This window comes from Aspergillus brasiliensis (assembly GCF_001889945.1).
Source record: "Aspergillus brasiliensis CBS 101740 unplaced genomic scaffold ASPBRscaffold_8, whole genome shotgun sequence".
Taxonomy (NCBI): domain Eukaryota; kingdom Fungi; phylum Ascomycota; class Eurotiomycetes; order Eurotiales; family Aspergillaceae; genus Aspergillus; species Aspergillus brasiliensis.
The window spans coordinates 99,015-119,606 of record NW_027137449.1 but is presented as its reverse complement, the minus strand read 5'-3'; the positions used below and the strand labels follow the sequence as shown (position 1 = coordinate 119,606).

General features: G+C 48.0%; 8 protein-coding genes and 1 non-coding gene across 9 annotated transcripts; 5 read left to right on the top strand and 4 right to left on the bottom strand.

Annotated features, from left to right (window-relative positions):
- Positions 1–82: 82 nt before the first annotated feature.
- Positions 83–1,045, top strand: ASPBRDRAFT_31225 (uncharacterized protein; the record flags this gene model as incomplete). The annotated part of the gene is made up of 4 exons (XM_067622877.1): positions 83–224; positions 282–501; positions 555–672; positions 722–1,045. 4 exons carry the CDS (start codon positions 83–85, stop codon positions 1,043–1,045), a joined length of 804 nt encoding a protein of 267 aa, XP_067477567.1.
- A 1,092-nt stretch (positions 1,046–2,137) lies between these two features.
- On the top strand, positions 2,138–4,256 carry ASPBRDRAFT_76081 (glycoside hydrolase family 13 protein; the record flags this gene model as incomplete). The annotated part of the gene is made up of 3 exons (XM_067629305.1): positions 2,138–2,327; positions 2,393–2,808; positions 2,904–4,256. The coding sequence occupies 3 exons, from the start codon at positions 2,138–2,140 to the stop codon at positions 4,101–4,103; spliced, it is 1,806 nt and encodes a 601-aa protein (XP_067477566.1). The 3' UTR covers positions 4,104–4,256.
- A 350-nt stretch (positions 4,257–4,606) lies between these two features.
- ASPBRDRAFT_81568 (uncharacterized protein) lies at positions 4,607–4,986 on the top strand (the record flags this gene model as incomplete). Its single annotated transcript, XM_067629489.1, is given in 2 exon segments — positions 4,607–4,746; positions 4,764–4,986. Coding segments are annotated over 2 exon segments (363 nt in total), but the record flags the coding sequence as incomplete, so codon positions are not given.
- Positions 4,987–5,636: 650 nt separating this feature from the next.
- ASPBRDRAFT_76079 (Zn(II)2Cys6 transcription factor) lies at positions 5,637–7,429 on the top strand. The gene is made up of 3 exons (XM_067629304.1): positions 5,637–6,256; positions 6,311–6,351; positions 6,413–7,429. The coding sequence occupies exons 1-3, from the start codon at positions 5,680–5,682 to the stop codon at positions 7,253–7,255; spliced, it is 1,461 nt and encodes a 486-aa protein (XP_067477564.1). The 5' UTR covers positions 5,637–5,679; the 3' UTR covers positions 7,256–7,429.
- Positions 7,430–8,327: 898 nt separating this feature from the next.
- Positions 8,328–8,399, top strand: ASPBRDRAFT_t184. The gene has a single exon. It is a non-coding gene; the product is annotated as a tRNA-Ala (tRNA).
- A 438-nt stretch (positions 8,400–8,837) lies between these two features.
- ASPBRDRAFT_31223 (uncharacterized protein) lies at positions 8,838–10,367 on the bottom strand (the record flags this gene model as incomplete). Its single annotated transcript, XM_067622876.1, has 4 exons — positions 8,838–9,113; positions 9,165–9,358; positions 9,840–10,080; positions 10,134–10,367. 4 exons carry the CDS (start codon positions 10,365–10,367, stop codon positions 8,838–8,840), a joined length of 945 nt encoding a protein of 314 aa, XP_067477563.1.
- A 2,301-nt stretch (positions 10,368–12,668) lies between these two features.
- On the bottom strand, positions 12,669–14,071 carry ASPBRDRAFT_128603 (uncharacterized protein; the record flags this gene model as incomplete). The annotated part of the gene is made up of 2 exons (XM_067618075.1): positions 12,669–13,855; positions 13,915–14,071. The coding sequence occupies 2 exons, from the start codon at positions 14,069–14,071 to the stop codon at positions 12,669–12,671; spliced, it is 1,344 nt and encodes a 447-aa protein (XP_067477562.1).
- Positions 14,072–14,724: 653 nt separating this feature from the next.
- ASPBRDRAFT_128575 (Zn(II)2Cys6 transcription factor) lies at positions 14,725–17,190 on the bottom strand (the record flags this gene model as incomplete). Its single annotated transcript, XM_067618072.1, has 6 exons — positions 14,725–15,796; positions 15,844–16,448; positions 16,471–16,589; positions 16,642–16,947; positions 17,017–17,048; positions 17,108–17,190. 6 exons carry the CDS (start codon positions 17,188–17,190, stop codon positions 14,725–14,727), a joined length of 2,217 nt encoding a protein of 738 aa, XP_067477561.1.
- Positions 17,191–17,779: 589 nt separating this feature from the next.
- Positions 17,780–19,674, bottom strand: ASPBRDRAFT_180074 (MFS transporter). Its single transcript, XM_067619916.1, has 5 exons — positions 19,363–19,674; positions 19,292–19,306; positions 18,840–19,241; positions 18,431–18,784; positions 17,780–18,367 (listed from the first exon to the last, which is right to left on the bottom strand). Exons 1-5 carry the CDS (start codon positions 19,537–19,539, stop codon positions 17,987–17,989), a joined length of 1,329 nt encoding a protein of 442 aa, XP_067477560.1. The 5' UTR covers positions 19,540–19,674; the 3' UTR covers positions 17,780–17,986.
- Between the last annotated feature and the right edge of the window lie 918 nt (positions 19,675–20,592).

Sequence of the window (20,592 nt, the reverse complement as noted above, 5' to 3'; positions counted from 1 at the left end):
ACATCACGTCGAAGAAAGTCATACCTAACTTCCAGCATCAACTGATTCATTCTTCCTAATATTTACGGCACGATCTTCTAACATGCCTCCTTTTCCAATATTATTCTACGATCCTAAAGATTGGACCGCAAATCATATTCAGTCTTTGAGACTAGAACGGCATTTCAACGCCAGTCTTGACGAGGTCATTGGAGCTGAATACATTCCCAAGGATGGCGATGAAGGTTAGACTCCCACGCGTTCGTTCATAGTTTATTTTTAGCGTCGCTCACAGATGGTAGAATTCGAATCACTTGCCGCAGAGTTCGCCGAACCAACAGAAGGCGAGCTCAAAAACCTTTGTCGCACTGCATGTGTTCGATACAGACGCAACATGTTCCTTCCGGTTTTCCAACGGTTATGCCAGATGCTCAATTCCGATGTTTTTTTCGACGCGTCCAGACAAGCCTTGTTAGCCTTTGTTGATATTACCCTGCGCCATGTTCATCTGGAGAAACCTCTGTAAGTCCAAATTATAACCTGCTTCTTGACTGGTGAAACTAACACGAGTCAAGGCAAACTTCCTGTATTCAGAGCATTTCGTTCAAAGTGGCAGGTGTCCGGGGTGAACTCCAGTGCCAAGGGGTGCTATCGGAGACTTCTATGCCACAATCTCCCTTGGGGTTCTTTTCGGTCAGTTGCAGCCTTCCCTGGGTCTGCCACATACACTAACTCTTCATAGGTTGCTAAGGATGGCGACTACAATTTCAAGGGTCAGGTAGCACAATTATTGCTGCAGAAGGCGGTCGCATACCAATTGAAGCAGTCTCGTCGAGCCTATGTTATCTTTATGGATGGCACTAATCTCCAGATTACCATGGCAGATCCAGATCGGGAGTACCTAGACGCACTCTTTCATGGAAATCGCCCAGACAGTGTCCTTCATCTGTATCATTCCGAGTTTTTCAATCTTTGCAATCGCCGTCGACGCAAGGAAGCACTGCGAGTGATCCTCGGCCTTATCCGGCGGCTTGATGCCGATGGACTGACCAGGGTGTTGCCTTGAGAGACTCCTGCTTATCCTCGTGGTCGACTCCTTGCTTATCCGCATGGTCGACGATAATGAATGCTTTATCTAGTTATGAAGTAGCACTTAGATATTCCATGTCTACTCCGATCATCATAATCTACTCGAATTGACCTATGTCCTGATAACACAGACTCGATAATCGGTGCCCACCCAGAATCGGATATGTACTTCTCTACCAACGTACTACCTACTTGCAAGTCGGTCTGTCGGTCTAGTTGCTAATACGCGGAACAACCTAGAGGTCGCACTGAACGAGAGAACTTGTGGTATACGATTCAATACAAATCAATTCATCCAATTCATATTCTTATATCCGATTGAGCTCGCTAAGTTAGATGCTAGCTATGCAGGTACCTCGCCCTTTGAAGTAAGAACATGGCCCCGAACTCCTGGGATTCCTCAAACTCGCAGTAAACACATGAAGCCATAAACAACGCGCGCCGGAGCGTAGGAAGGCCGTCGCCGCAGCTAAAAGCAGCTAAATATACAAGAAAAGCAAGATATACAACAAACTAATGTAGCATCCGACTGGCCAGTCGCCTGCGAGCCACCATCCCCTTCATCCACACCATCTTCTGTCCCTTACCAATCCATATCCATTGTGAACTCCATTCGCCGGATTATTCTAGCACTACTTCCAGGGACGCATTAAACTAGTTATTGACGAGACTTTTTTTAGAGATTTGTGGATTCTCTGTATTATCATACTGGGTTTGTATTCAGGCTTAACGATTTAATATGAAAGTATTATCGAGTAAGATAAATTATCATTGGAGTAAACATGTGTATTCCCGCAAATAGAAACTGGAAAGAATCATCTACTTACTATTCTAGTATGCGGTAAACTCGGTAATGGGTTTACCAGTATCTTAGGCGCCAGTCCCTGCCATAGATAGCCCTGTTCCTTGTTTGGCCAGGCGCTCTCTGATGTGACACATAAGCCAACACAGACTAAATAAATACCGTCCCCCCACCCCGCAATCAGGTTGAATTTCGTGGCTTTCTTTAAGCATAACAAGCGATCCTTCCGAGCATATTCCAATTGCTTTCCAACTAAAACTCTCAACCATGCCCCCAAAGTCCAATTACACTACCGCAAAATGGTGGAAGGAGGCGGTGGTGTATCAAGTGTATCCCGCAAGCTTCAAGTGCGGTAGACCAACAAGCAAAACCAATGGATGGGGTGACATTACTGGGATTACTGAAAAGGTTCCATATTTAAAGAGCTTGGGTGTGGATATTGTATGGCTTAGTCCGAGTACGTTGATATTCTACTTGTCGTGTCATAGACGCGGATGAAAGCCTAACTTCGCTTTCACACAGTCTATCCCTCCCCACAAGTCGATATGGGCTACGATATCGCAGACTATAAATCCGTCGATCCGCGATATGGCACCTTAGCAGACGTTGATCTGTTGATCCGAACATTGAAGGACCATGATATGAAACTCATGATGGACCTAGTGGTCAATCATACATCGGATCAGCACGCTTGGTTTGTCGAGTCTGCCAGCTCCAAGGATTCTCCTAAACGTAATTGGTATATCTGGCGGCCGGCCAAGGGATTCGACGCGGCTGGGAATCCGGTACCTCCAAACAACTGGGCACAGATCTTGGGCGATGCGCTCAGTGCTTGGACTTGGCATGAGGAAACTCAGGAATTCTACCTCACGTTGCATACATCAGCGCAGGTGGAACTGAATTGGGAGAACCCAGATGTTGTTGCTGCTGTTTATGATGTGAGTTTGCTGGCCATCAAGTGATTGCTTTATCTCTGAAACTCGCTGTTTTCGAGAAATCTGAGTGAGTGGAGTACTGATCGGTATTGGTTTAGGTGATGGAATTTTGGCTGCGCCGTGGGGCTTGTGGGTTCCGCATGGACGTCATCAACCTCATTTCCAAGGACCAGTCCTTCCCAGACGCCCCGATCATTGATCCAGCTTCGAAATACCAGCCCGGTGAACAATTCTACACGAACGGGCCACGCTTCCACGAGTTCATGCACGGAATCTACGACAATGTTCTATCCAAATACGACACCGTCACTGTGGGGGAAACCCCTTACATCACAGACATCAAGGAGATCATCAAGACGGTCGGCTCCACAGCAAGAGAGCTTAATATGGCATTCAACTTTGATCACGTGGAGATCGAAGATATCAAGACGAAAGGGGATTCCAAGTGGAGCTTGCGCGACTGGAAGTTGACCGAGTTGAAAGGTATATTGTCCGGATGGCAGAAACGAATGAGAGAGTGGGACGGCTGGAACGCCATCTTCTTGGAATGCCATGACCAGGCGCGGTCAGTGTCTCGCTACACCAGTGACACGGGTGAGTTCAGAGACCGGGGAGCCAAATTGCTAGCCCTTCTGGAGACGACGCTCGGTGGAACCATATTTCTCTATCAGGGCCAGGAGATTGGCATGCGCAACTTTCCAATGGAGTGGGACCCTGACACCGAATACAAAGACATCGAGTCGGTCAACTTCTGGAACAAGTCAAAGGCGCTCCACCCTGTTGGGTCCAAAGGCCTTGCTGAGGCTCGAACGCTCCTGCACAAGAAGGCCAGAGACCATGCCCGCACCCCGATGCAGTGGAGTGCTGCCCCGCACGCGGGCTTCACAGTCCCTGATGCGACACCTTGGATGAGGGTGAATGATGACTATGAAACTGTCAATGTGGAGGCACAGATGTCGTTCCCGTGGCAGAGCAAAGGTGAGCTCTCTGTTTGGCAGTACTGGCAGTGGGCATTACAGCATCGAAAGGCATATAGAGATGCTTTCGTTTACGGCGACTTTGAAGACCTGGACTTTGACAACGAGAAGGTCTTTGCGTATCTGAGGACTAGTGCAGAAGGAAAAGAGAGCTGGCTTGTGATGATGAACTGGACAGCATCTGCGGTCGAATGGACGGTTCCTTCAGACATCCACGTCACACGCTGGGTCTCCTCTACGCTCCAGACTGCTCCGCTGGTGGACAGCCAGTCAACCATCACGCTGCAGGCTTTTGAAGGTATCATTGGAAGTTGTAGTTAGACACGTTGCCTGGTATTGCTACTCGGTAGTTGCGTTGTGCTAGAAGATCTACTATCGATGTTATTGGCCCATCGGCTTTGGCGGGTCAAGATTACAGTTTCGCGCTAGTCCCTTTTCGCAATTTAATAGCCGCGCTTGGGATTTAGAGTATAGGATCAACGCAGAATCATAAGTTATACTGATCTTCCTGAAAGGTCATACGTGGCGAGAATAATCTAGCAAACAACACTGTAATCATCATCACCTCTTTCAGGTTATGTAACAAGAATGATCGGAGCAGGTTGGTTTCCAGGTCTTGACTGAAATTAATATTGTGGCATGTTGCATGAGCATCCATAACTGCGACAACACATTACATCAACCCCCCGTGCCAGACTATAACTAACACATAACTATCAGGATTAGGTTGCCATCAACATAAAGCATTCACAAACACCATCAAATCAATCAACCCACAGTCACCCTCTACCACAAAGCAACAATCCCATCTCCTCCCCTCAACCATGGAACCTTCAACAGAAAAGAAATACGGTCTCATCACAATCGCCAAATCCCTAGCAAACACACCATGGTGCGAACAATACGAACGAATGATATCAGGAATGCTGTACGTCCATAACATTAACAAATCCAGCTGTCCAAAGTCTTGACATGATCTAGATACGACCCCCTCGCCCCCGAGCTCATGCAAAGCCGTTTTCGAGCCCGCAAGCTCATGTCCAAATACAATGCACCGATCCCCGACGACATATCCTTCGAAGACCTCACAGCCCAGCGCGAGGAGTTATTGAAGCAATTACTAGGGGAGACTGGAAAAGGCGCATTTATTGAGCCTCCATTCATGGTCGATTATGGGTGTAACATCAAGGTCGGAGATGGGTTTTATGCTAATTTTGGGTATGTTGATGTTATCGCCACCTCATTGCCGAACTCAACTTACTCATGGGGTATATACAGTACTACAATGCTCGATTGCTCCCTCATTCTCATCGGCGATCGTGTCGCCTTTGGTCCGAATGTGAGCATCCTGGCGGCGACGCATGAGACTAGTGTAGAGTCGAGGAGGAATGGTGTCGAGTTTGCCAGAGAGGTCTATATAGGCAATGACTGCTGGATTGGGGCTGGTGTTTCTATCTTGCCCGGTGTTCATATTGGTGAGGGGTGTACGATTGGGGCTGGGTCTGTTGTCACGAAACATATTCCTCCGTTTAGTGTTGCGGTGGGCTCCCCGGCGAGAGTTGTTAGGCAGGCCGAGCCTCCGCGGAATGGCTTAGGATCATAGTTAGTAGGATTGAGCTAGATGTATATGACTTACGTGACAGTCGACTGCCAATCACATCCACGTTGTACGGGAAATATAATAGCCGGGTAACTATAGGACAGAAGCAGCGTTGTCCTCATTCGGTTAGCTCGATAATCAGCGCGGCTATTTCCAGCTGAATCCGGCTAGTTTGAACCGGAATGAGGTCATGTGCCTTTCTCCGCAAAGTGAAGCAGATGCAACTTTGATAACTAAGGTGTAGGATATGATGGCTCACCGCTACAGCGACTCACTCATACATCTTCAGCAGATAATATGACGCGAGATACACTTCCTTCTCACAACGATAATTGTCATGTAAAGCCCCCGGTGAGATCTCGAACAGGATGTTTAACCTGCCGGCGCCGGAAAAAGAGATGCGACGAGCGTCGCCCATCCTGCACAGGTTGTCAACGTAACCGCCTGGAATGCCAGTGGATTTCTACTAACCCAATTATCTCGTCCAAGTCTCGACGAGCCAAGACTGGCCCGGCCGAGAAATTACTCCCGGCCCAGGCACAGGGGATGTTGAACATGTTCTCAGTCCTGACCCCAGATATAATCTCACGCTTGCTCCGTCACTTCTTCAACGCTAGTCCACGATGGTTATCAACCAGAACTGGTTCTCGACGGACTGACTACTTGAAATGGCTCTCTCCAGCTCTATCAGAGAGCCATGTGGTGCGCAATTGCGTCCTTGCCATAGCTTCGGCGGATCTACTCAAATACTATCGTGACCACCCACAATTACAGCATGCCGCCGTGGAATATTACGGAGAGACTTTATCTAGCCTTAGAAAAGAAATTGAGAATGAAATGATTTCCCCTTCGCCATCTGACAATTCCCTCTCTGGTACACACCAGCCCTACGCTTCTATTGTGACCATTCGTTAATATGGACTTGCAGACTACACCCCGCTCTCAGTCCTTTTGCTATGTCTGCATGAGGTATGTGAACGGTGATGCAGCTCGGCCATTGCCGGCACGTAGAACTGACAGGCTGATTTAGACCCAAAACTTCACCAGCCGCGAAAGAATCCTTCCACACCTTAATGCCGCGGCTTTTCTCCTGCAGAATCGCATTTGCTGCGACAGCATGAACACCGATTTGAGGAAATTCCTCTTCGAGATGTTCTGCTATTTCTTCGCCTTGGCTCGCTTCTCGCTTGGTCCCCGATTATTGATCGCACAAGCGGATCGCATCTTCACCTCCCCGTCCGTCATCCAACATCTCCAGCACGGCTATATTATGGGAACCTCCCAGCTGTCATTCATCGCCATATACCGCATATCCCGTCTGTCTCAAGATTTGCAGTCCTGCGCATCTGCCGACGCATCGGTTGCAAGACAGGAACTCATGCTGTTAGACCAAGAGCTCAGCACTTATCAGTCTTCGCATACACTTGATCCTGGGATAGACCAGGAGCATCTAATCGACGCGATTACATCGAACTTATACAGCTTAGCATGTCGCATTTACATCAGGACACTTCTCACGCCACGCGAACTTGCAGACAACACTGCTAAGTCTCTAGTAGAAGAATTCATCAACAACCTACTACATCTACCTCCCAACTCGCCATCGCACAACATCCTCTGCTGGCCACTGGTTGTTGCAGGCCTTTCTGCCAAGCATTCCGCACATCAACGTATCATCGCTGCAAAACTGAACAATATCCACGAAGAATGGAATTCCGCCGTGTTCTCGAAAAGCGCGGAATTCCTGCGAGAAACGTGGCGCAAGGATAGGATGAGACGCAGACTCAGCAGCGCCAGCGCCAGTAGTGGCTACGAATATACTTCTAGTATGGACGGGTTGGCTTGCCAGCAATGTCCTGTTATCTTGGCTTGACCTTCGTCGGAAACAAGTGGGTTGGTTGTCTTGGGGCGCTGTATACTCTAATTTGCACGCGTATGAAAAAGCTTACTTGGTGTGAGACATGTTTATTCTATTGTGGACATAGCGGGATACCAACGCTGAGGTTTGGCTCGTATATAGTTGTCTAATGATGATATGGAGGATGGTATGTATGTGTTCTTTCGATTAGTAGTATCTTTATTAGCCTAATATCGTAAATTGTAAGTGGAATCAATATTAGAAAGTATATTTAAGCCATTCAAATAATCATTGTAATGGTACTATATATCGAAATTCTAACATGAAGAGCAAAGGAAAGAAGTATAGAAAGTATTATATGTGATTATGTAAAGGATGATAGTCACAACAACAGGCAATACTATTACCTTCATATAATATTGACCTTACCCGGTGCACATATAGATATAACCCAAAGAAACATTTACATTTTGTTTTGTGGCCTTACTGGTAGTATGCCAGGTGGATTATTTTCCATGACATACGCCAGTAAATTATGATCACTTGTGAATTGGCACGAAACAACCGATTTTCTTTCAAATACTACGATAGATTTCAGCTTCCGGTCCGGTCTGCTTTCTGAAGGCAATTCTGCCAATCAAATAGTCTACTTTTCCACTTCCTTCGGAATCCGGACCCAAAAGACAGTAATCAATGCCGGGTGGATACAGTACTGGCACTAGAATGCCCTGATTGCAAGCAGCTATCAAGTCCACGGCTCTGTTCATCTCAATAGAGAAGTGGTGTTGTAAGGATCCAACAGTTAGATAATTAGTGAATCCTCCGGACGTACCCCGCTGGACTAGTTATTCGGTAAAAGACTAGAATTCGAAGTCAATTGTAAGCTTGCCAGGTGACAGTGAGATCGGCAGGATCCTCACACTCTCCAAAGTTTTCCTAATAATACTCATTGATGGAAGATTGAGCATGATAATTCTTTCATCCAAAGTAAGAAAGTACTAGGTTCGGATTCCCAGGAAAGGTAAGAGGCTATCCTTTAGAATAGGTGACTCATAAGACAATGAAATGCAGCAACTCATATCAAGTTGGGCTTGTGGTTTAGGGGTATGACGCTCCATTCGCATTGGAGAGGTCCCGGGTTCGATTCCCGGCGAGTCCATTTTTTGTTTTGCTTTTGTCGTGTTCCGCTCTGCTATGCTACCCGTTGCTTAACCGAGTGGAGATCTCCCGGATCACCAACAATTGCAATGCTCATTCATCATGGACACTTTTTTTTTGCCGACTACGTGGAAATAGCAGATCCAGTCTGAAAATCTCTGTGGAAAGCCAGGATGATGTTTGTAGTATCCTTAAGATAAAAGCTGAATGGTGTGACCATTATTTAGTTCAGTTCTTCAATTGATATTCTTCTACCTAATCCAGTTTGGTCTTTGAAATATATTTATGTAGATACTTGGGTTACTCCTTGAAGCAAAAGAATATAGCTTCTGCACATCGACACCGCTTGTACTCCGTCCCACTGCTCGATGAACAACCGTGAAAGAGTATAAAGACCAATTCACTGAACGTTCAAATCGTGACTCTGCAAATCTAGGGACTACATTAATGACCCAGGATCGTCACCTGCTTGGTGAAGAATGCGGTTTTCTTCGCTTTTAGCGTCCATCTGGCCTATTCTCAGGTAGCAATATTGACCATATATCGTACTAAAGCCTGTTTTGTAAGCATGCTCCTTTGCCAAAGGTACGGCCCAACTCCCCCTGGGATACTCTCTCGATAGTTCTTGTGTTTGTTGTCCGTGTGGGAGCGGTCGATTGTCGCCCGCGGGCGAAATTGCACAGGTAGACACCACACTGTCTTCGACTATGACACCCTGGTTTACTTATGTTTTCACATATAAGCCATGTCCCTCTAAGGTTAGTACCCTTTGCCCCGTTTCTGCTACATTAGGCATTTCCCATCCTGTCAGATTCTCACGGTCAAGATTTTTAACACTCATCTCGGCTTCTCCGGCCAATGCATCCAATCTATTTAGATTCCATTGCATGCTCAAGAGCTCGACAGAAGTGAGTGGCCGTTTTTCACGATCGTTTGTTGTCCACGTCAGTGTCTCTAGATCTAACCAGTCTCAGTGTTTCATAATCAGTAAAAAAAGCCTGGATGACATCTTGGGATAGGCTACTAGGACTGAAGGATGTCGAGGGTGCAGCAGTCTTCACTCAGGAACCAAGCAGGGCAACAGGAACGATAACTGCCTTGGTAGGGGAAAGCGGATAGAGGATAGTTGGTGGTTGGCAAAAAGAGGGAAGGCGATACTGAGTACTTCTATTGAAGGGGACAGTAGCTAACCCGAGCGAGGTTGACAAAGGGAACAGTGAATGCAGAGTAACACTGAAAGAAGAACTCCATGTGGGCAGAACTGAGCCTGCTCTAAGGCGAATATTGATTAGTCCAACTTGACTGGGTTTGGTAGTTCTGTTCGCAGACATCTGCCATATTAAAGTCAGTTTTGGAGCCAGTGGAACTCCACGGTTAGTGTCCTTTTGTCATCGGATACACTGTGGTGGCTTGAAGGCCAGTTTTCCGTTTCCCCACATACCGTGGACCGTGGAAGCAAGAGACATAAGGCTTTCGAGTGTCACCGCACAATTAGGCCTTATAGCCAGTTTCTCCCGAGCCTTTACCTTCTCTGACGGCCAGAACGTCTCTAAGCGCTGCCAAAATAGGGTGTATACGCTACACTCGGCTGTACTGCTGAGGGAGACTGGATAGATGTGCGCAGTCTCTATGCAATCGCCACCTTTCGTTACAAGGCAATTCATATTGTCTCTTTGCTTGCACTATGTGTTGTTAGATAGTTGCTAGAAGGCATCATTTACCGATTGTGACGCACCTCATCTGCAGCTGATACCGATAATAAATGGTCTCTAGACGCGAATGCTGAAGTAGCTGCTTGAACCTTGCTGGGGCTTTGAGATTTTGATGGATCGAAAGGTTCCTCCTCAGTTTGAGCCACATTGGTTAATAGACGGGGGACTTTGGAGGGTATAGTCATTGGAATACTGGAAGGACCCGACTTCCCTTTTCCCTGTCCGTTGATGGTAGGCGAATGCGTATTCGAGTCCATATTAGAGCTATCAATAGATTTTCAACAAAGCAGCTGCATATTCACCCATTTTTAGATGCCTCGTCCACATCGTCATGGTAGCCAAACCAGACCTATCAGGTGCTGGATTCTTGAGAAAGATCTTGGTATATTCCTCTAACTTGGGGATATCGGACAGCCAAAGAAATGCCCAGAATCCCGAGTTAACGCGTGCCCTACCGAGAGAATCTGCTGTCTGCTTGATTAGTTCCATGCGCCGCGGGTTCTCAACTTTACAATAGGTGGTATCTTGAGGACTCGGCTTCATTGTCCAGGAAAAATGGGTAGATATGCGCGGTCTCTATGCAATCGCTGCGATTTCTAAGAATCCCATATTATCCTGTTCATAGCAATAGTATACTATGGGCTGTTAGCTTGTTGTTCCATGGCATTCTTTCACAAGTGTCGTCCATATTTTCTAAAGCCGAGCACTATCTAGGATAGTCTTTGAACGCTCAATATCCGGCGCCCGTGGGCAATAACATAGATGCTAGATCAAGTTAATGAATCTATATGGGATGGAACATCAGGATTCCTGGTGGCTGTACTCTCTTCTATCATCGATAGAAAAGCGAAAGATGTTAGGACTCGCTGTTGGAATAATCAAGGCAGGACCCGATGTGTGCTTTCGGTAATCATCTCTGGATGCCCAGAATCCCGGATTAACTGGTGTTTCTCGCGGGAATATTTGCTATCTGTTGGATTGGCTCCATGTGCCGTGACTTTCAACTTCGTCATATGCTCCCATTTTGTGTCAAATTGAACTGACTATTTGTTCCAGTAGCCTAGGTAGACTGTAGCTAGTGGGGTGTTAATGGTCAACTGAACTGGATGACACGGATCGGCTACGACATCGAGCAACTAGGCTGTGCTAACAGAGCGGTGATAGTTTCAATACTATTTGTCCTGTTGCTGCCTCTTCACGATTTTCTAAACTGGGATGGCATCACTGGCGAGTTGGTAAGTCTCACACCACGTTAGTACGAGACAGCTTAATCTCTTCTCCCAGCCACCCCTTAGGTCTTAGATCGTTAAGTTTGGAAAAGCCACGATCGCATTGTGAGACCACGTCGAGTAGTGCTGCGTCATAGCCCGAGGCTTTAGCTCAACTTGTGTGCTACCGCTAGTCTTTTCCGTTCATTTTCAATTCTCAAGTCCTCCAGGATCTTCTGTAACGCATAATGAAGGTGAGGTAAACCTTTGACCATGTTCCTATTTGTCCGACTTCTGGATACTCTTCGATAGGAGGTTTAAGACAAGGACACGGTGCGCGGTGTAGGTGTTAGTGGCCACCGCCCTGCTTTATAACTCTCTGGTTTTTCGGGCTGGTTATGCTTCTCATCTGTCGCTGGATGGTTAGGTATAAATAACCACATTGGGCTTTCGACTGGCCTGTCCTATACTTGGCGTCGCTGGTCGTTCCAGTTACATCTATGGCTGTCGTTGCCACTAAGTCTGACATTTTGGAGCTTGTGAATTGGCCCAGGGGCGACATATGGTGAGCGGTGAATGGGATAGAGCGATGTCACCTTTCAGTTGTGTTGCCCCGTATGGACTCTTGGGTTTAGATTAGATGGTAATACGATAAGATAAGCTTGTTTCTGATCACTGGCCAAGAAAGTAGATACTGATTGTATTTGAGTAGATGGATATTATTGATAAGACATATCTCTATCTTGATTGTAAACCGTTAGCCACGGATTGATGCGTCTGTTCTAGGAAAGTTCGAGTTGGTCGCTTGAAATGTCGCCGACCTTCCTAAGTAATGTGTACTCTCACTATATGGAGTGTTCAACCCAAAGGCATACTGCTGGATAGCTCTACAGGACTTTAAGGAGTTGGAGGGGCCATAGAGGATTGGAAAGAATGGAGAAGATGGAGCGGAGAAGGAAGAAGGAAGAAGGAAGAAGGGTGGGAGGGAAGAGGTTTATATAGGCAAGGGGGGATGGTGTGAATATAGCAGAAAGCATTCCCCGGCTTAGCCAAGTGTGAAGCATCCTAGAATCAGGATGGTAATTCTCTACAATATGGGGTGATAAGACTCCAAAGGTGAATCATAAATTATGAATGTCTCACAAAGATTCGCAGTGTCATAAACTATCGCTTTTTAATTAAATTACGGAATTTCTTGCATGGCAAGCATTCATCAAGGACTTGAGTAGTGGCGAGCTGATAATGTACAAAGTAGGATGGTAGGACACTGCCTTCCTACCGAAGCAGAGGGACATATGTCTTGACTGACTCGCCCCATGGACAAAGGAATGACCAGTTTTTAGCATGCTGTCAAGACACAATCGGAAGTTGGGACAAATTTCTTCCCCGTCTCTTTGTTGTGGGATCGACATGCTTCGAGCGAAAGGATTCAAGGCCATAGCATGGTGGTGGGTCGGCGATCCATTCAGGTAAATAACTTAATGCATCCCATAGCGGACGAACTTTGGTATCGTCTTCACCACAAGGCTGCGCAACTTGAACAGGTAGCGTAGTTTTCAACGTTTGGCGACCCCCTGTGGAATCAGGCACAGAGTGCGAGATACGCACGTCGAGAACGTAGGCTCGCGAGATAAGACACGTAGAGAATGAAGGTATGAGGTGTTCGTTTTGAGGTATGCGTATTGGGAGGTTTATGGATGTTGTGTAATGCAAACCGGTCTCATTCTTATCCTCTTTCGTGCAGACTTTAAGGGTTGGCCCATGGTTGATCCATTGTGTTGATGAGATATCCGCTGAGCCAATCGCTATAGTTTCGACATGTGCTTGTCGATACTGCGCGGTGTCTCGGTGCCTCAGCTCTCCGGGATTCGAGTTTGTAGCCAGGAACGTTGATGCCTTGAGCGTATAATGTAGACTTCGTAAGCGAGGAGGCTTAATCTCCTCCAAGGTGTCGAATTTAAGTGGAATGGTGATATATGCGTTGAAGGGGTTACCCAATGAATCCACAAGATATCGTTCTTGGACAAGATGCGCGAAAGAGCTTGCAATAGCCAACCGCTTCGAAAAAAGTGGCGTATTGCTCCTGAGTTGTTGTTCTGCGTTGTTCTGGGACGATATGAAGTTCTGAAGGCTGCTCGGAATGCTGTTCGGCTGATGCACAGGGACAAAACGTATATCCCTGGCACAGATAATTGACGACCCCTTCTTCCCATTATTGCTTTCCGCTTGATATGAGACAGTAGCACGAATGCAGTATCTGACCGCACAAAGTTCTTGAGACAGATTGGCGAATCGCAGTGTTGGCGGAAGCTTAGCATGCCGATGATCGACATAGTCATTGTTCTTTTCGTGTATGCAAGACCCGAGGGGCAGGTCCTCGGGAATCACGAAGCAGAATGGATATTTGTATGTTCTTCCGGGAATATAAGTTGGCGAAATAGGAGGGTCTATCGGTTGTTGGAGCTTGAGGAATGTGTGGGAGGCTGTGGCTTCGCAAAGTTCGGTGATTGGCCTCGGTGAAGCTACTCGCGAGGAACCTAGAAACAAGTCAGATTGGATGTGTTGAAGATTTGTGGGTTTTGGATCTGCTACATACCTTCAAATGTAATCTGAATATCATTGAACGCGGTCTTGCTGTCCGTAGTCACCGTCACTGTGCCCTCTATCCGGTCCCATGTTGTGTAATTCGGCTTAGGATCCTTTATTGTGATGGTGAGTTTGGGAGCACGGGATCTTGCTGCAAGCCACTTCATATTTTCTAGCAATGGCAATATGCAAGAGTATGGATTCTGCTTGATTCTCGCAGAGTTGAGCTCCCCCGGGCTATTTGCACTTATACCTCCAAACGATGACTCTCAGTGGTTCGGGACCTGCTGCCGGAAAACTGGCTGGGCCCCGGGGTCGGAGTCTTTCCCGTTAAGCTGGGTTCGGATACCGATCCCGAAGATGGGAACAGATTTTACCAGGTCGCCTTTCGCTGAAGAGTGATTTTCCGCTTCACAATAAGCTGAGGCCCTGGCTGATGTTGTACCGCAAATTTCAACTATTTTTTTGGTCTTCTCGTGGCCACTTCTTTCACGACAAATGCAGATATTGTTGACTAGGGTTAGTCAATTGGGAATCCGGGGCCGGTCGACTCGGGTACCGGTACCCGGGCTAGAAGGATCTTCCGTTCGACACAGCACCGGCTACACAGAGGTTTCTAGAATCTGAAGACTTTCAACCGTTGCAGGGGTTCTCTGCCAAGGAATCCATGAATCAGCGTCTTGCTTCGTACTAATGGAGATCTACGACCTCCAATGGCTACTAAAGGAAGATGCTACTTTCCGACATCCCTGGTGACGTCATATGATCCATATGGTGAATGTCCTTGTGAGCTAGTAATAAGATTATATAGATCATGGTACTAGAACGAGCCTGTATCAGGGCCTGTCCCCCATTCGACGCCCGCATTGTCAGAAAGCGAGAGGAAGGCATCTGACACAGGCCATATGCTGGGTGGCGCTGCAGTATCCTCGGAGCCCGGAATCGCGGCAAAGGCATCGAGCTCCTGGGGAAACGATGAGAAGAATCCGTCGAATGAAGGAATGCTCCCTGGGTTGTTTGGGGACTCTACCCCTCCTGGAGAGGGAAAGACTTCGGAGCTCAAAGGACCTAGGCGCCAGAGCTTGGCCCACTTCTGAAACTGATCATAACCCGTCTCGGACATTTCTCCCAGAGGGCTTCGTTCGCCGTGATCCAGCTGCTGCCGAGCACGCTCAAGCGCTTCAATCACTGCAACCTCCGACCGGGCCGACTCCAGACCGACACATATCTGGCGGATCAGGCCCATGCCTCGGGTTAGGGCGCCACCTATTGGTTCCGACGACCCGGTCAGGAGCTGCGCAATCAATGCCAGCAGAGCAGTACGACATGAACTGAACTCTGTGTATGACACGCGTGCGAGCCCGACGGAGTCGTGTAGCAACTGACAGAGGTCAATGATTCTAATGGCCGCCTGTGTGCAGTTTCGGCAGAACCTCTCGATTGACTCTGCGCGACTACCCTCTCTTTCCGATGCGTACCCTCCGCTATCTGCGGTCTCCTTTTGTAAGAAGATGAAAGGTCGGCCCATGTAAATTATTCCGGTAGCGTAGTTTAGCTCAAGGTGCACGTTGCATCGAAACAAGGGCCCGGCCGGGTCCAGGTCGCGGCAGTGCACCGTTTTTGGAAGTGAATCCCACCATCTGCCCAGGTCCGTTCGCAAATTGCATAATTGATGCAGATAGGCGTCTTGATGACTACGCGGACATCGCCGCAGTCGGAGGATCACTCGTGCCACTTTCTCCATTTTTCTTGTCAAGTGGATGGCTGCTGTAACATTCGGCAGATTCGAGATCCCGCTGGGTTGGCGCAGCTCAACCAGGTCAGCAGGCATATCGGCGTCTGTTTCCGAGGGAGACACAGATACAGGTCGGCCATGGAGGATGCTGATTCGGCTTTGCCACTATTAGAACCGTTCACACGACGTAGATTAGTGCCTTACCTTTCGAGAGAATACGCTGTCCACCACAAACGGTTCCGCCATTCCACTATCACTTGCGGAATTGTTGATGTAATATGCTTTCGGTGCATTCCATTCTGGATGGCCATTTTGATGGCCAGGCCGTAGTAAGTATAGGCCAATCCCGCGGTATCAATCGGCAACGTATACACGCCCAGTAATAGAAAGGCCTGCACAGTCTCCAGCGAGGCGGTTGTGATGAGATCGGGGATCAAGCGACACGAGAACCGATATAGATCCATCCCAATGCGATCGTCAGGAATGTCTTCGGAAAAAGGAGGCTTCTCCGTCGAAGAAGTCTGCATATATGCAAATTGAGTTCCAATCGCAAACGTCATCAACAGTGTACAGATCCAACCCGCATCGTCAATCACCAGAGGTCGGTCGATCGAATAATAGTAGTCCATCTTCTCCCGAAAGACCGTCTCCGGAAAATAGAAGTAGTTCGTCTGCGCATACTCGAGAAATGTGTTTGTGAGAAATTCGGCGACAGGACGAGGCGGGAAGTATCCTATAGCGGAGGCGACACACGAACTGGCCGACTGCAGGCCAGTAGCCCGAAAGAACCCGTCCGAGGGATTCAATCCCTAAATATCCGTCAGCGGTGACCATGGCGAATGCAAGATAAAAGCGGCATGCATCATTCTGGTCTTTAGGAGTACCCAGGCTCCGTAGACGTCGACGGATCATCTTGGAGAAATTCCAATGCGACAATTCCCCTGAATAGTCTGGTGCGGCCAGAGTTAACGGCGTTTTTGTGAATAAAGTCACTAGACATACGCATGATGTTTGTTGACAATGGCTCCAACGAGTAGCTTTCCGATGTCTGATCCTCATCCTCCATCCCTCGCGTGTCTGGAGGAGTCCCGCGGTACCGTCCGCTTTCTAGCAAGTCCGCAGTCTCCTCTAGCTGCGCGGGGTCGAGCGAGATGTCATCGCCTAGGAAGTGACGAATAATGCGCTCCATTTGGAATTCACGTTGCGACTGTGCTGAAAGCATACCGGGCGGTCTCGGACGAGCATCTTCGAAATGGCAGGTGCGGTTGTATTGCTGGCAGCGTGCGCAGGGCGGGCCGCCACCATGGCCTAAAGCTCCGTGGCCGGATCAGTCGATGGACGAGGAAACGCGGTTGCAACGGAATGTGATAAAAGTACATTTTTCCTTGTGTTGGCGACAAGGCAGGCACCTAATGATTCGGGTAAGTGTCAATGGCTGATTCTCTAGCTTGGTTGGGACGGAGCATACGCGCGCGCGGCTCTCTTGCGAAGCGCATCTGGCACTCGCGGTCGTTTCTGGCGACCGGCTCGACGTGGTGGTGGGTCATTCATTGTAGGGGTAGTATGGGACAGTTCCCATCATGACAGAGCTGAGTTATCGCAAACCATTGATCAGTGGAGAGTAAAGAAGCTGCGTGGGGGAAAGAATATGTGGAGTTGATGTTAGCGGAAGTGGGGATGCCCGGCGGGAAGACGTTGCCATCATAAAGTCACATGCCCGAAGGTTCGGGAAGCATTGAAAGGATGGTTCCATCAACCACAAATAGTCAACTTAACAATGGCTAGTAATACCAAGCTTAGATAGTCAGGCGCTTTCACCATGTGGAACGTTGCGAAGAAGGCATGCGTCATCTTACGTTCCACCATAGACATACATGCGTTAGTGACATTTTATCGGGATCGAGAACCGAGACTATGCCGTGCTATCAGTTATAGATCGGTTTCCAGCTTATCATCAAATCTACTTAAATGTTAAATGTCGTTAGGTACAATGCCTATAAGCTGGTCTTCTCGATGAACTAGCACATACGACCACAGGGTGTGGAAAATAGGGCTTCCCGTCCGCTCAGCCGTACTCAAGCCACACGCCGGGAGGTTAGTAGTTGGGTGGGTGACCACCAGCGAATCCCTTCTGTTGTATGTATTCTTTTGTTTTTATTTCTTCTCTATTTTTACTTATTCTACTCTATCAAGACTTGCTTGGTAGAGATCTCAGTCATCTAGAACATGATTGAGAGTGTATTGTTTTTGTAGGTGGCATCCTCGGCTGTTCGATCCACCCGGACACATCATCGGCACTCTGACTATACTCTACGCTACTACCTCCCCATTAAACTGACTGGCTACTTTAACCCGATCCTCCGACATCCTCTATGGAAGTGTATTGCCCTGAGCTGCCTTTCGAAATCCGCCACAGACACATCCACAACATCAGAGCCACAGCTGAAAGCCCAAGAATGAAGGGCTGCAGGATCTGGACTCCTCTGGCTTCTGCAATTGCACCAATCGCAGATGGCATCAATGCAGCTCCAGCTCCTCCAATCGCCGAAGCAAATCCAATAGAGCTCACGTGCAGGGATTGTGGAAGCAGCTTAGTGGCCACTGCAATTAGGACCGGGAATAGCGGGCCAAGAAAGAAGCCTTGCAAGGATACGGCGACAGCGGAGACGTTGAAATTTGGTACGAGCCAGAAGATGAAGCTGGAGATTATCGCCAACACAGAATATAACTGGAGGAATCAGTATCGCGTGGGAAAGAAAGAAAAGATAGGAAGGGGACACAGGCAACGTACTGTAACTGCCGGCTCCTCGCCTATCATCGGCGTAACAAACCCCAAAAAAATCCTCCCACAGGTGATGCCCAGCCAAAACCCCGTAACAGCCATGCCGCTGGCGAACGGGCTACCGTGGCGGACCTGCATCATGAAAACTACCGTCCACCCGCCCAAAGCGACTTCAATCCCAACGTAAATGAGCAGGTATAGAGCGCAGATCCACGTCACGCGAGCATATGGCTGTTGGAAAAGCGCACGCCTCAAGCTACCATGCTCGCTTTCATTGGGATCATCACTGGCTTCTCTGGAGGCTGGTCTATCCTCCCAGAAAGCGATTGTACAGACAACGGCCTCCAGAGTAGCGCACGCAGCCTAAATAAAACATGAGCAAATGGCGGGGTAGCGGACGTCAGAAAGGAGATGGTACCATGATAGTGTAAAAGTGAAACCATGGAACGTTCGCCCTAGTTACCAGGCCAGACACAATCAAGGGGCTTAGGACCGCTCCTAGCCCATACAAACCATGCAGCATCCCGAGTAATTCATTCGAGCGAGGCAAGCTACTTATCCAAGCGTTCCATCCCGAGTCTGCTAGGCCGTTCCCGAACCCAGACAGCACAAACGATACCACGACAATAGGGAATTGAGGGTGCAAGGAGACGATGCTAAATGTTAGCAAGTGGCAGGTCGCTGAAATGAAAGCGATGCCACGACGGCCCACTTGGATGTGGACTTCGCTGTTCAGGAGTGCGGCAAGCGTGTAGCCACAGATGGGGGATAGGAACAGAAGCGAAACGGTGGCGTGGGAGATGTTGTAATATGATTCGAGCTTTTTTACTCAACAGCTTATCCACAATAGGGTGGAGATATTGAACTTACGTACGGAATCAATGGCTGGGAAAAAGTCAGCTTCAATAATGGCAGGTCCTTCCGTGTCTATAATCCCTTACCCCATATGCTGCATCGCCCGCTCCCATTATCAGAAACGTCCAGAAGACAGCTAGAACCTTGATTACATTGGAGCTGGGTTCCTGCTGTCGTTTATTGTGACACAGAGGATGCTCAACTTCAGTGTCAGGCAGGTATTGAGGCCTGCTGCCCAGCAATGGGCTGTGGACTGTGGACATTGCGACACCCTCCGAGCAGAATGAGAATTTTGATAAGATTTGGGGATGAGCCGAGACAGGTTTCAGGTTATGCTGTGATGGGTGTAGTTTGAGCTGGATCTCGGAAATATCAAGATCATTTGTTAGGTGTTTGGCGACTTGCCAACCCCGCAGAGAGTCCGATTGAGCGGCTGCGCATTAACCGCCTAACAAGTAGTTGCTTATTTGGTTGGCCAGCATGGCTCCACCACGCGATCCCGAGAGGATTAGCGCTGTCGCATGGTAAAGTTCATATACTTCTCTACAAAAATTTATGAGCATTGTCGCCCAACTTGTCACCAGAAAGCTGAGTAGCGTTCAAGGTTGTAGGGTAGGGAAGGCGCAATTCTGAACCAGTCAGGATGCTAGGATACGACTCACCGTGGTAGTGGATAGTAAGTTTTCTACAGAAGAGCGATTGGGCTTCATACAGTCTACATACTACTCGGTAGTATGATGTAGAGAATGTTGGAAGTGACTACTACTACTCCGTACCGCCGTCTTCGGCGACGACCGTGAAAATATATACCACTAAGTAAGCAGCAGTGGGTAATATATGAGGTAGCTGCAAGTGTGACCTTTCATGAATATCAGACCAACATTTTCACAAATATAGTCTTTTCATATTCGTTAAAATGGGTTGAATGGCAAAATGCTTATCTGGAATCGAAAATAGATTGATAAAGTCTTCCGATTGAGGCGGTGGTGGGGCTTAACCGAACCAAGCGGATGCTCATCATAGTGACGTATTAACTACTATAAAATTCACGATCAACAACAGCGATTATCAGATTGCGTTTGCGATATGTCAATATGAATAATGAGTATTCGCTCAAGATATCTCCAATAATTTGGCTATCTGCAGCTAGTGTGCCGGGTAGACACTCGCCAATGCTAGGTCTCGCCGCCTAATAATTTCCATGCGCTACTCACACAAGGTTATCCTGGTTTGTGGTCTGTAGATACTGTCACAACATGAAAAGATTACTAGTTTGTCTTCTAGGGACAGTTTTGGTAAGCGCTCCTAGTGTACTA

What these genes read in the sequence shown, in the direction of transcription:
- ASPBRDRAFT_76079 (XM_067629304.1), top strand. Translation starts at nt 5,680, where the DNA reads ATGACGCGAGATACACTTCCTTCTCACAACGATAATTGTCATGTAAAG. An exon ending in ATCTGACAATTCCCTCTCTG is followed by an intron (nt 6,257 to 6,310) that starts GTACACACCAGC and finishes ATGGACTTGCAG; the next exon opens with ACTACACCCCGCTCTCAGTC. An exon ending in TTTTGCTATGTCTGCATGAG is followed by an intron (nt 6,352 to 6,412) that starts GTATGTGAACGG and finishes AGGCTGATTTAG; the next exon opens with ACCCAAAACTTCACCAGCCG.
- ASPBRDRAFT_180074 (XM_067619916.1), bottom strand. Translation starts at nt 19,539, where the DNA reads ATGTCCACAGTCCACAGCCCATTGCTGGGCAGCAGGCCTCAATACCTG. An exon ending in TTCACTTTTACACTATCATG is followed by an intron (nt 18,785 to 18,839) that starts GTACCATCTCCT and finishes TGTTTTATTTAG; the next exon opens with GCTGCGTGCGCTACTCTGGA. An exon ending in GCGAGGAGCCGGCAGTTACA is followed by an intron (nt 18,368 to 18,430) that starts GTACGTTGCCTG and finishes TGATTCCTCCAG; the next exon opens with TTATATTCTGTGTTGGCGAT.